The sequence below is a fragment of the Barbus barbus genome (genome assembly GCF_936440315.1).
Source record: "Barbus barbus genome assembly, chromosome: 23".
NCBI classification, from domain to species: Eukaryota; Metazoa; Chordata; class Actinopteri; order Cypriniformes; family Cyprinidae; genus Barbus; species Barbus barbus.
In genome coordinates, this window is record NC_136751.1 from 25345332 (window position 1) to 25360437 (window position 15106).

Here is a 15106-nt window from a genome sequence, read left to right on the forward strand (position 1 = left end):
ATCTTTCAGAACATGATCCTTAATAATTCCAACTTTTGACCGGTAGTGTATGTGTATCAATAATTATACATCATCGTCATAATCATCAAATTGAATGCTAAATTAATTAATTTAAATTATTCATAATATAAATAATTACATCATCTTTAATTAACAAATAGTGTCATAAAAACCATTTGAATACTTGAATCTATTTATAGAGGTCACAGTCCAGAGAGAGGAAATGAAGTGAGAGGAGGAGGAGAGACACAATGAGAGGTGTAATTTACTCTCATCTCAAACGCTGTTAACAGAATAATTCTGTGCTATGCACTGAGGGCTCTTCATCTCCACAGCCGCAAACAAGCTAATTGACTTTATTACATCATCACTGAGGCAACCATGGAAACCTATAATCATCCTATCAAACCTTGTGCTTCTGAAAAGGCTGCGTGCTGATAGGCAGTCAGAAGTGCTGGTAGAGATATGCTAATCAGGTGAGAAAACAGCCTGCGTGTCAACAATTATTGTAATGAAGCATGAAAAATTCAGTGTTATAACAATCTTAACTTTAATTTTATTGGTTAGCATGCAGCAGAGACAGGAGGGCAGGGTTGAGAGAAAGAAAGAGAGGAAATGAAGCACAACAGGCACATTTTCTTCAGCTTTTTGTCTAAAAAAAGACAAGAGAAACTGCAGCCTTCACAATAAATCAGGTTGTGTTTTAACTGAATTGCAGATATTATAGTATGTGCAAATACTGACATAATCAGAATCATACTTTGACTGTCGAAAATGTGAGCTGTGCTTGCCTGTGCAAAACCATCTATCTATCTATCTATCTATCTATCTATCTATCTATCTATCTATCTATCTATCTATCTATCTATCTATCTATCTATCTATCTATCTATCTATCTATCTATCTATAATCTGATTATTTCTATCTATCTATCTATCTATCTATCTATCTATCTATCTATCTATCTATCTATCTATCTATCTATCTATCTATCTATCTATCTATCTATCTATCTATCTATCTATCTATCTATCTATCTATCTATCTATCCATCCATCCATTCTTTCATCTACCCATCTAACTATCTGTTCATCTATCAATTTATACATCGATTCATCTATCCATCTACCTATCTATCTGTTCATCCATCAATCTATTTGTAAACCTAACCGTCTATCCATTCATCATCCATCTACCCATCTATGCATCTACTGCTCAATCTATCTATCCATCTATTGAACCATCTGTTCATCCATTCATCCATTCATTCATCCATCCATCCATCCATCCATCTTCCCATCTGTGCATCTACCACTTCATCTATCTGTCCATCTATCAGTCCATCTGTACCTCCATCCATCCATCCATCCATCCATCCATCCATCCAATTTATCTGTCTATCCATCTATTAATCTGCCTGCCCATCTATGCATCTATCATCCCTCCATCTATCCAATTTTAATCTATCCATCTATTAATCTACTGTATAAAACCTATCTCTATGCATTTTATCCATCCACCCATTTGTCTATATCTATCCATTCATCTATTATCCATTACCCATTTATATGCCCATGTATCCATCCATCTGTCCAATTTATCTGTCTGCCCATCTGTTAATCTGTCTGTCCATGCATCTACCCATCCCTTCATCTATCACATTTGTCTATCGATCCATCTATTAATCTATAATACCCATATGCATCCATTTGTCCACCTATCTATCCATTCATCTATCATCCATTACCCATCTATATGCCCATGCATTCATCCATCTATCCATCCATCACACTCTGTCCATCAATCCACCCATCTAACTATCCATCCATCCACCTATCCATCCATCCATCCATCCACCTATCCACTTATTCATCCATTTGTCCACCCATCTATCCATTAATCCATTACCCATCTATATGCCCATGCATCCATCTATCAATCCACCCACCCATCTAACTATCTATCAATCCACCCATCTATCTATCCATCCATCCATCCACCCACTCATGTTTCAAGTTTTATTAAACCATTAATATATGAAGAATGTGTTATACTGGGAAAAGGAAAACACTAAACTTGCTTAAGGTATTTAACTGTCAAAATGATTTGGCAAAAAAAGCAAACCACAGGTTATCATGGAACATGGGTTATATTTTACAATATAAAAAGCTCACAGAAAATGCAGTATACATTGACTACAATATAATCAGTTATTAATATTTCATTGGTTCTCCCCTCTATTTGAATAGCAGCCATTCACATGCTCATTCCTCAATTAGCATTTTTCCTCATGTTATCACAAATGAAACAATTAATAGGCAAAGCACATACACTCTCCAAACACCTCTACGAAATATGCTTAGAAAACCCACATCAACATAATACCAACTTGTTTGAATAAAGGGGTGAAGATATCAATTTGCCTGACATCTTTGGCCACTAAGTTCAACACTTCTACACAAATTTAAAGCGTTTTATAGACTAAAATTAGTCCATTAGCCCTTTTTGATGGAGGGGTAAAACACAAACACTACAACTTTTTAAAAACGTGTGGTTTGTTTCAATCAAACACAAACTAAAATCAAATTCACACCACTCACATGCTCTCCACAGTACATTTTGCCTTTTGACAGCCTTGCTCTATTTGATGGTCAATCTTATTTTTTTCTAGTAACATCAAATATGAAAAAAAAAAACGATTCTAACAATTTAGATTTTAATTTTTTTTCATGAACAGTAACATATCACAATGCTCAAAAGTGTTGATTATTTCCTCAACCTCCACTTATATTACATCAATCCTTTTGGACGTGAAAGAGGGGAAATTGGCCAGCACCCACTGTGAGTTGTCTGTCTTAATCATGGTTAAGTTTTTCTTGGTGTTAGCTCCCTGTGGCAGAGGGGGGGTCACCCACCCTCTTCTATACAAACCCCTAAACGATGTACTACTTTATCCACGAAAATCCAATTTTCTCCCCGGCGGGAGCAGCAGATCTGTTATTTCTGTGTGTCTATGTGTGTGTGCTGGAGGTTCCAGGCTATTCGTGGTATCTGAGTGTTTGATAGGGCTTGATGTGTGCAAACTTTGCTTTTAGAGTCGCTAGAGAAAAGCCACTAGGTTCGCACTGCCTTACATAGAGTCAACAACCTCTGGAATTAATGGACATATAGACACTTCAGTAATATTGGACATTACTCACACACAACTGTGTTTAAGTACAGAGTATGAGAGGGTCTGTCACCAGCTCGATTCTACACACGTACTATGTTTCCTTCTGGCACAAGGTCAGGTCAGACCCAAGACCGCAGCAATTATAGCTCTACCCTTCTCGCCTTCCATCTATGTCTCTTTCTGTCACTTGGTTATTATCCCTCTCTCCCGCTATAAAACATACAAGTTTAAACGAATAGTTGAATGAATTCTTGAATGAATAGTTGAATGAATAGAAAATGAATTCTGCTATCATTTACAAAGAATTATTTTGAAAATTGTCCTGACTATCTCATCCATACAATGAACTTGAATGGTAAAGAGGCCTAGCAAAAATAGTATGACTTCTGCAAAGCCATATAACAGCTTTGTTTGAGGACCAGATCAAACTGAAGTCATTATTCTGTGCAAATCGTTCCATCTGCAATAGCTTAAAATCTCATTCACATTTGCATATTTGCGAATTACGGTAATTTCTTAAGAATAATTATATACTGTATATACAGTGTGGAAGATATTGACAAAATTTCAACTGTAGTAAGTCAGTCTGGTCACTAGTAACATACTAGTAACAACATTTGGAACACGAAAAACCCCAATAAAAAAAAATAAAAAGTATAGTTATAATCACTGAAGCTGTATACACTGTGAAAGAATCTCTTACATTGTGCGTACATCTGCGCTTTGTTGTTTATGATAAGAGAATTTGCGTGGAATTCAGTCAGCGAACGTGCGCGCACTCATGGCTGATGAGTTTCAGCGATGACTCATCTGAACGCCTCTGATTGGCCATTGCATTCCTAAGCTCAACAGAATGTGTGTGATTGGCTAAAATGCGCAACACATTAAAAACGCCTCAAATGAAATACGGTGCAACAAGAGAAGATCTTAATTAATGCCACAATCGACACAGTCTATTAATTTTCACTTTGTTAGCAGCAGACATAATAGATTTAATTTGTTTGTGCAGGGGAATTTTTGTTCAATTTAGTGGCATTTTTGCCCCAAGTCCCCATGGCCAGTGGAAGGCTAAGCGTTTCCCAGCCTTATACACGCTCCGCCTATGACTCGGAAACTCTGGTATCAAAATTATTTCCAAATTTCCCAGTAGTAAATACGACTTGAGAGGCTGTTCCTAATTTCCGATTAGGAAACTGGTATTTATGATAATTCCGATAGCACGTGAAGGCAGCATTAATTTTTGAAACCTTTTGAGATGCTAAGAGTGCTAGATGGCGAAGGGTTGTCAAACAGTAGCCATGCATGAAATAACTCCATTTAAGCCACACTTCTCAGTTTGGAAAATACTTAAAATACATATGAATATGAAGGAATAATACAAATTCAGAATATATTCATAGGCTATTAGTTAATGAGTGTGAGTGGGGGGATTCCTTAGTCTTTAGCTTTAGCTTTAAATTACAAAATTAACAGACATTAATAACCAACAGGCTCTTCTAGTTAAAAAAAAAAACCCTATGCCATCATTTATTTAAAATACATTTATGTCATACTTAAGTATACTTTCAAACCATTAACCTCTTTATTGACATATCACTTAAGACTTACTGATATAAAATTATAATAAAATTTTATTTGGAGTATTTCTTTTTTTGCACAATGCACATTTCTTAATATTATGCCTAAAATGTTTTGAATATCACTATTAATAAGGATTGTGTGATCTCTGTATAATATTAGTCTTGAAATTCAAGATATTTAAAGTGAACCTGAAGTGTACTTGCAATAGTTCCACTTTAGTTGGACCTCGGCACTGCTTCCGCACAATTTAAGTGTATAAAGCACAAAATTAGTTGTTCCAGACTTTACGTATACCAGTTTAGTACACCAAAAGTACAGTTGCAGGGTATTTTTTTAAGCACATCAATATATAAATTTATGTATTTTATTTCAAATACATTTTAGTATCTGTGATGAGAACCACAGATAACCAGAGGAAACAACCCTACCCAAAAAGACTAAATGACTCACACATAAAATTAGAAATGGCAATATAGGATTAGGAAATGACTCACAGATAATTGCATAAAATGGTATACAATTACAAGACAAGCGACGAGGAAACTCCCTTCTTAAATTACAGGGGCAGTCACCTCTTTCAGCATGTGTTGGAAAGACTTGGAAACAGTGCTAAGAGACTGAATCATCACTTTATCTCTAAAGTGATTCGGTATTCTGTATTTAAAAAGAAGGCAAACTCATCCACCATATAACATTATGCTCACCGCAGAGCACATCTGTCTGACCTGATGTCATTTCAAATACCTCACTACTCTGTTTACCAAAGGGTACAATGGCCAAAGTAATTACCTGAATTTATTTGTCTTTCATTTGTATGTGAGTGCGTATGACAAGGTCAATAGGGAAGAGCCGTCTAACACCAAACGGGCCAGACGCTATCCCAGCAGGCCAACGGAGACTCTATGGCTTGGCCAGCCTACTATCCCCGCCTAAAAATCATTGTGATATTTAGTTTAAATAGATGCACATGCACACCGTGGGCTTAGCCAAACAAGTGCACCTGCACTTATTCTGACAAAAGTTTCCTCAGAGAGTCTTTGCTGTCAAATGGATTCTATAATTCTCCTCCAAAAGCTCTTCCAAAGACACACTTATACTCCGCTTTATAACTGACATCCAACGCAATCAGCAGCAGAGCGTCTCATCAGATTCCCAGCAGTAGATAATATGTTTACGGCGGAGCAGGCAGAGCGCTATGGAAGTGTGTCTGTGGGGGGTGGGGGAGTTACTTACAGCCGTCATATATGTCCGTGGGGATATGCACTGCCGTGTGGTTGTAGGAGGTGAGGCGGTTTTTGAATGACGGATCTTCTTTAAATTCAGGTCTGATCCGGTTTTTCCTTCCTTCTGTTTCATTGGCTTCAAGCTGGAAGAGAAACAACAGCAATCAACTTGATGAATAAAACCTAATTTTCTCTATATGTTCATCCTGCTTTGCTTCCCGTCTTGTATTTTACACACTAGTGAACACGCTCCCACCATGTGTTTTACACAGACTCATCCTAATTGGCAGTTGAGATGTATGGCACACAGACAGTGTGTATCCGCCAGAAGATTCTGCGTCAACTGAGAAGATTTATTATCATCATATCTTGACTGCCTGAAATAACTCACACATAAGCTCACTAACGCATGATCATAACTGGACAGAAGAGCTCACGGTATTCATGTTTGATATAGTATCTGCGCTTGAAAAAAAATGCTGAGCGTGTCTGTGTGCAGAAGAGTCTTGAATTATATACTCACATTATCCTTGGCATTAAAGTAAACTATATCATCCTCCTGCAGAGAAAGAGGAAAATATGATAATTAAAAGAAAGGAACATTTTTCAGGCACGGATGTAAAACCATGTAAAAGATCTCATAAAGTTGTCCATACAACTCATAGGTTATATTTCATGTCTCCTGAAACCATACAATACTCTTCCCCTTTAGTGAGCTCTTAACCACTGCAAAAAAATAAAAATGAAATAAAGCAAAGCTCAGATAATAAATAATTGCACTAACTATTATGGAGTTCGAACCTGCAACCTTTTGGTTACCAGCTCAGATCTTTTAACCTGTACAGTATGACTGTGATGTGTCCTCAGAAAACCTACCCATCATGCAAATCAGTAGCAGTATCACTGTACTAAGCCAAGTATGCATACAGCATGTGTTCCACAGATCTGAACTGTCATACATTTGCTTTACAGCAAGTGTGAAATGCATTAAGGAGAGCTAAAGAAAGATTGGTAATGCCAGGTTTTGCAGCAAGTGGTCAGGATAACCTGCTGATGTTAAACCGCTCTGGGCCATCAGTGTTGCCGGGGTCAGGCATTTTTCGTCATTCACAGCATATGGTGGGTGTGTGTGCGTGCATGTGTGTGTCTACAGTAAAAATAAATCCTCGGGAGAAATGCAGAATGTGTATTCAGTGAAATCAAATCTTCCGACATCTGCAGGGAGTGTGGGAAGTGAAATTAGATCCATTAAGCTGCAACACATTCCCTCACTTAAACACAAACTCACATATGCACAGAGGAAAAACACTCTGGCCATTGGTACAATAAGATTATTTATTTATTTGTCAATTTATTCACTTGTTTGCATTTAATTGAATGGCTCATGATTTAACTAAACGAAGCAGTCTAACACACCAAAGCATTTAGCAGTGAAACCGAGCAGAGGTAGTATCAATTTCAATAGCATCTACTGCCTGCAGTCTTCATTTGGAATGATCTAATTAAAAATCTGCATAAAACATCAGAATTTATTCTTGCGATCAAGTAAGTCATCTACGATGTCTACCATTGCCTTAAATCAATTTTAATGTGCAGGATGCAAACTGATACTACTATTTTTAACTGAATACAACTGTTAAAGAAATTAAAAATCTATCATATCATGTACCTTCATGTCATTCCAAACCTGTATTACTGACTTTCTTCTGTGGAATGCTAAAGAAGATATTTTGAAGAATGTTGGTAATCAAATTGTTTTGGTTACCATTGATTTCTATTGTTTGGCCCCCCCAAAAAAACCCTAAGACATTTCTCAAAATATCCTCTTTTATTGTTGCAGAGAAGGGGATAAAAGTCACACAGGTTTGGAACAACATAAAAGTGAATAATTAAAAAAAAAAAATTAATAATTAAAGAATTTAAAATTTTTGGGTGATCTATCTATTTAAAGGTTGAATAGTTTTGGAGTGTTTTTGCATGTTTGTAATAAATCCATCCTTAAAGACATTTTTAACTTCAACCCATTATTTACATCTAAAATACAAGTCTCTACATAATATTGCTTTCTCCAGTTAAAAAAAAAAGTCGTTTCATCTGAATCAGGAGAGGAATATGCACAGATCAAACACCGTTTAACAATCTAAAACAATTCAAAACCAATCAAATGAGGGCAACAGGGGATGGACTTTTAAAAAAAAAAAAAAAAAAAAAAAAAGGATGAAGGGTCACTATGGATTGTGGCCAGAAAAATAATAATAATAATAATAATAATTTAAAATGCCTTAATGATGGATGTTTCTTAAAAAACATGCAGCTTTTTACCTCACATGATGTTAAATGATGGGCTAGATGTTGTGTTGTGATATTTTGTCAGCTGTTTGGACTCTCTTTCTGACGGCACCCATTTACTGCCGAGGATCCATCAGTGAGAAAGTCATCTATAATGCTAAAATTCTCCAAATCTGTTCCAGTGGAGAAATAAGCTTATCGACATTCTAGATGTCCTGCGAATGAGTAAATATTCAACAACATTTCATCTCTTTACGTCAGGATAAGCAATCTGATTGGCTGAAAGGTCACAGAACCATGCTGTTATGCGTGTTACTTAGACCACCATAGTTGCATAGTAACAAATCACTTGCGAGTAGAGATGGTTGACTAGTCGTCCAGCAGCCAGCTAGTCGATTAGGGAGATTGCTGCTAAAAATATCAACATTAACTGCCCAGTGTTTTAATTACTGTTGCACTGTAAAATTCTCCACCAGAAAAGTCTTTAAATTCATGCCCTTTAAAGCACCACGCTACACCTAGATGCACTAAGACAGACATCTTTGGCCTTTGAATTGCATCTCACAGTTTTTGAGCATGCCAGTTTAAAAATAGTTAAATGTCTATGTCTTGAAATCCTTGCATTCTATTTGATCTGTTTTTGAATGCAATAATGTGTCTTATGTAAACAATACCCCCAAAAAGGCATGATGCATGGCACATTCAATTTCATTTTATTTGTATAGCTGCTCATGGTGATTATAAATGGCTATTTCCTTGTGTGAACCAGTAACCTTGTAATAACCAGCCCTGAGTTTATTTGAATTAATTTGGATTTAGATTTGCATGATTCCTCTCTATTAAAGGAATGAAAATTCTACCATCATTTATTCACCCGTAAGTCATTCCAAATCTATGACCTTTTTCTCCAATACAGCACAGAAGGGGATATTTTGAATAAAGTCTGTATTTTTATTTTTTTTTTGTCCTTATAGAAGTCAATTGTTGTTCAGACCCCAAAGATCTTCAAAATATAATCTGTGTTGGTTTGAAACAACATAAAGGTGAGTAAATCATGACAGAATTTCCATTATCCCTTTAACATCTAATCTTGTAAAGCCGCTTTATGTCTTATACAAGGGCAATACAAATAAAACTGGCTTGAGTTGATTTGGAACATTAAATCAAATAGAATAACTCTATATGCACCTTGTAAATGTTCAGTACACACTTGTAGAAACACTTACTCCAAATTCATCTTTCCATTGATGCTCCATTTGGAAAATCTCTGCTGCAGTTGCCAAAGTCTATAAAAAGAACAAGAGAAAGTAAATCATTTTAATTAGTTTAGCACTGCATCAAAGTATCTGTGATCATGATCAAAGCAACTCTGATAAGGAGATAGTAAATTAAATGCAACCGTAAAGCAACATTATATAGCCCTACTGGATATGTATAGTTTAGTTTTTTTTCCATCACGATTAAAAAAAAAAGATTAAATGTGACCCTGGACCACAAAACCTTAAGTCTTAAGTCGCTGGAGTATATTTGTAGCAATAGCCAAAAATACATTGTATGGGTTAAAATGATTGATTTTCTTTTATGATTAGTAATATGCATTGCTAAGTACTTCATTTGGACAACTTTAAAGGTGATTTTCTCAATATTTCGATTTTTTAACCCTCAGATTCTAGATTTTCAAATAGTTGTATCTCAGCCGAATATTGTCCTATCATAACAAACCATACATCAATGGAAAGCTTATTATTCAGCTTTCGGATGATGTATACATCTCAATTTCGAAAAATGACCCTTATAACTGGTTTTGTGATCCAGGTTCACAAATGTGTGACTATACACAGACCTTAATCATCAAAACAACTGGACCGAACAAATGAACTGCAAATGGAGATAGATACTAGTCATGTAACAAATATAGAACTGCTGTGTGCATTGTTCCAAAACTCAAGACATCATCTCTAAATTCGCATAAAGAAGAAACAAAACAATTCTGTTCCAGCAGCCTTGGTTCTTGCCCAAAAGGTGACACCAAACAAACATGTGGGCAAGAGGTCTGACAGGACGGTGGGTTCTTTTTAAGAAAAGGGCAGAAGAGAACAGAATAGAACGGAACATTCAGGTCTTTGTTCTGTCACCCGGAGCTCTCTGCAGCTCAACCCCCGCAACACACACAGTCTGAGAGTCTTCCCTGAAGGAAACGCTACTGTAACATGGTGTGACATTTCCAGAACAAAGACGAGGATTCATGAGTTTTCACTCTTTGACACATACAATATTTCAGAATATATGTTGGGATTTTTACAACTCGGACAGAACAAGATGAATTCTGGCACTACTGTCAGTTACACACGACCATGGTTAAACTAAATCAGCAAATGTATAACTCAAGAGAAAAAATATAATTTTCAGTGCTGTGCAGAATATATGGAATTTTTTAAAAAGAACTAAACGACTACATTCTTCAGCAGCAACAAAATACATTTTTCTATATAGTGTAGCGTGACAAAATCTCTTACAATAGTGTTTAATATTACACTCTGCATGATCAGTTGTTTATTTTAAATACATAAAAAATATATATTTAAAAATAAAATTCAACTAAAATACAATTATTATTTTATTTTCAAACACAAAAATAAAAACTATTTATTTAGTAAATTAATACAAAATTCTAAAATAAATTGAATAAAATATAAATAAAATTCATTATTTTAAATAAATTAATTTAAAGCAAATTTTTTCACTACCTTTAATACCACTATATGTAAACGTCCTACTTCTATTTTTATTTTTTGTTTTTTTAAACCTGGCCACATGGTTTGGGGCAGGCTGAGTTTCTGAATACTGAACAAGTGTCAACATGTAAACACAGTCATATTCTAATATGCATGGTTGTGATATTACAATTTGTAAACCGAATGTTTCTGCAGCTTGCAATAAAATGGTCTAGTTAGACAAGGGAGGAAGTTTCGTACTGTGAACTTTCAAGAGCCTATCTACATAATACATCAAACTCTTATTTTAAAAGAGTAAAGAAAATTATATGACAAGAAGATGGAATCATATGAGCCTTATTCACTTGAAAGGTCTGATGTTCAGTAATATGAGCTTCCCAACCCAGCACTTGCCTTAAATAAACAGGTCCATCAAACCTCAAAACCTGCCAACCAACACAGATACCTCAGATCATCAGATACTCTCTCAAAAAAGCCATCACTGCTCTGAAATCCAACCCTTCATCTAGAACTTAGTACTTTATAATTGTGCAATGCCCCACTTCTGAACCCCAAAAAGTTGTGTAATTTTATAAGATAGCAAATGTGGGCTCGTAAGGTGGGAGCTAGCGATTGCATTTCAGATTCAACTCGCTCCAGTCTGCAACACCTCTCACAGTTCCAACAAAAACTTTTACAACAATGACACCCATCATCGAAAAAAAAAGAAGCACGTCAACCCTTCTATCCAGACACTATGGATGGTGTTCTTATAAACAGACGGGCACTCACGCACATTATTAGACACTCCAGACCTGGAAGTCTGGGCTGAGATCCAGCAGTCTCTGCACCTCCTCTGCACAGTCTGGGAGAAACTAAAAATACACTGTTTCACACTTCATTTACACATGCGCTCAGCGCTTGTTAAGCAGGATATGTAAAACTGCGTTCAGACTAACCTTACTCCTAAAATATGGCAGCAAAATCAGAGAAATGCAAAACAGTAAGTCACTCGTGCTCGTGCAAACGCACTACAATTATAACACACCGTCAGTGTGCAAACAAGTCGATATATATCTACACGGCATCGACGGCATGCTGCTGCCATAACAACCGTTTCCAGGAGAGACTCATTAGTGGCCTGTAGTCATTAGAGGTCCTCGAGGAGTAAAGGTTCATGGGGTTCATAATGGAAACTAAGACTGAAGTATTTCTGCTGCTCATTATAGAGAATAATCAATTATGTACAATAGAGATAATGAAAGACGGAGGGCGAGAGTTTCATTCATTCAGATGTTTCCTGGCAAAAAGCAAAGGCAGGCAAATGTTGAGAGTTGAACTGATGTGAACTGTAATTTCTGCAGCCTCTCAGCAAGAAGACATCATCTTCAGATGACAAAGTACAGGAGACAACCATTACTGCAGGTAACACGCAAATGCTATTTACAAGTGAAATCAATAAAAGAGAGAGAAAAAAAGAAAAGTAAAAAGAAAAGAGAAAAAAGATAAATAAAAATAAGGAAAAAAGAAACAAAAAATAGAAACAAAAAGAAAAACGAACAGAAAGAGAAAAAAGTGAAGGAAAGAAACAAGAAACAAAAAGAAAAAAGAGAAAGAAAGGGAAATAGATCAATATAAAAGAAAAAAACAAAAAAGAGAACACAAAAGTGGAAAGGAAAGGAAAGGAAAGGAAAGGAAAGGAAAGGAAAGGAAAGGAAAGGAAAGGAAAGGAAAGGAAAGGAAAAGGAAAAAGATAATCAAAAAAGAAAAACAAAAAGGAAAAGAAAACAAAACAAAAAGTGAAAAGGAAAGAAAGAAAAAAGAAAAGGAAACAAAAAGAAAAGAAAGGAAATTAAATAAAAGAAAAGAAAACACTGCAAAAAATGTTTTTCTTACTTAAGATTTGTTGTCTTGTTTCCAGCTAAAAATTCTTAAATCAAGAAGGATTTTCTAGACAAGTAAAAAATATTTTCTAGACAAGTAAAAAATATATTTTATTTTTATAAAATAAAAAAAAGATTATTTTGCTTACCTTGTTGGCTATGGAAGCATATGTGTAGCTAAATTCAATTTGCAGTGTAATATGCAAAATGGCAATGTATTTCTGTATTTAAATGTACATTTTCCCATTCATATGTGCAACATTTAGTGCAAAATGAAAATGAAAATTCAATTATATCATTTAAATTTGCATTCTACACTATTTTTTATATGCAAATTAAAAACATATTTTAAAGCTTTATAAGTTGCAAAATTAAAATGTATTACCCAAATTGAGTAGATATGTTTTACATATCCAAGCAAAAACTGTAGCAAAATTATCATTTAAATGCATTTAGATTTAGGAGTAGGACACTTTTCATCGTGATACCACGTGATAATTGTAGCAAAAAGCAATGAGTGTTTCAAAATGCATTCTGAGCCAAAGGTGCAGCAAAAGGGTAGCAAAATGCTGATTCAATTGCATTTTCATTAAATACCCTGCGATGAATATAGTTTTTTGTGGATTTGAAAATGCATTCTGAGCCGAACACGCCCCCTAGCTGTCAATCATTACATCAAGGCGGGGCTCAGCAACAGGACACACGATAGGTCAATATTCACCATTAACCAAACGCTTTTCACCTGCCTGAACATCTCTCACCGTTTACAAGCAGATTGATGCACATAAGCAAACAGACAGTGCTATTCTACACTTATTTACTACCTTACCTTATATTTTATTACTCTTTTATTTTTAATCCGTAAAATAACTTGTGTTCCGTGGCACCGGATCAGGGACGTGCAGAGGGGCAGGGGCTTTGGGGGCTCGAGCCCTGTCCTTTTTTCAAAATTACTCAAAAGTGCCCCTCTCAGACAAATATCAATGATATTGTAGTCAATAAAACAAAATGCATTTGAATTCTAATTAACATGGCAATATGTACAAAACGGTTACTAATCGCTCAAAAGTCAGGAAATTCCTGTTTATTTTTACATATCTGTCAATCTGAGGCATTGCTATGGGTAGCGTGCGTTTTGCTCGACTGATTATATTCCACAGTCTGTTCAGAAACCATAGGCTCTCGAGCCATATATAATTCTTTCAGTGAGTGGGTCGACAGAAGGAAAAAAAAAAATTAACAGTTTTCTTTTTTTTTCAAAGCTAGTGTGTCGATTTAACAAACATTAACAAAATCTTGTTTTCTGTTTCTGTTGTTTTTTTCTGATAACAAGGCAATAATTTTTACTTGTCTAGAAAATCCTTCTTGATTTAAGAATTCTTAGATATTTTGGCTGGAAACAAGACAACAAATCTAAGTAAGAAATGCATTTTTGCAGTGAAGAAAAGAAATACAACTGCAACGTAACCAATTTTACTGATTTTTCTTGTTTTGAAGGTCCAATTATTTGATTAAAACACAGTTAAGACAATAATATTATGATATCTTTCAATTACATTTTTTTGCATTTAAATATATTTTTAAAATGTAATTTATTCCAGAAATGGCAAAGCTGAATATCAGCAGCCATATCCCAGTCTTCAGTGTCACATGAGCCTTCAGAAATCATTCTATGCTGATCTGCGGCTAAATATTTCTTCCTATTAGATCAATGTCTTGCATCCCAAAATAATTTGTAGCATATCATTTAAGACATCAGTGGTTGAAACAGTCTACCACAGATTTCTAATCAAGCAGTGAATGCAGCACCCATTAAAAGTTGTTCAGCTAAATGGAATCACTTTAGTTCCGAGGCGGACTTGACTCAACAGGAGGACAACCGCTCTAGTGACGCAAAGGCAATAAAGTGGCACAAAGTGTTACAAGAACTAATGCGTTCTGTAAATCATGACCTTTGTGTGTAGGTGTGTTGAGAACCGACAGTCCCAGTAATAAACTACATCCGCTAAATAACTCCCATAAATAACTTCATCCGCTGCTACTTCACTCGCCTCCAATTCATCAAGCTGATTACAGTAACCACAGTGGAGTAAGTCAATAACCTCACAGGAGGTCCATCAATACCTTTACTCCACTTTAATCTCGCCAGACCGGAGAGAGAGAGAGCGAGAGAGAGAGAGGAGGAAAAAAGTGGATAGTGTCAAAAAGTGCTCACTGGAATGGCTTGTGAATCTCATATTAAA

General features: G+C 35.5%; 1 protein-coding gene across 1 annotated transcript in view; it reads right to left on the reverse strand.

The window, feature by feature from the left end:
• Nucleotides 1–15106, reverse strand: part of LOC306842597 (voltage-dependent calcium channel subunit alpha-2/delta-1-like) — a gene marked incomplete at its 3' end in the record, with an annotated part of 99302 nt that overhangs the window by 56552 nt on the left and 27644 nt on the right. Inside the window, exons 4-6 of the mRNA XM_079373552.1 lie at nt 9493–9552; nt 6501–6536; nt 5988–6120 (exon numbers count right to left, since the gene is read on the reverse strand). Coding sequence (XP_079229678.1) covers nt 5988–6120; nt 6501–6536; nt 9493–9552 — 229 coding nt within the window. The remainder of the gene's footprint in view (nt 1–5987; nt 6121–6500; nt 6537–9492; nt 9553–15106) is intronic.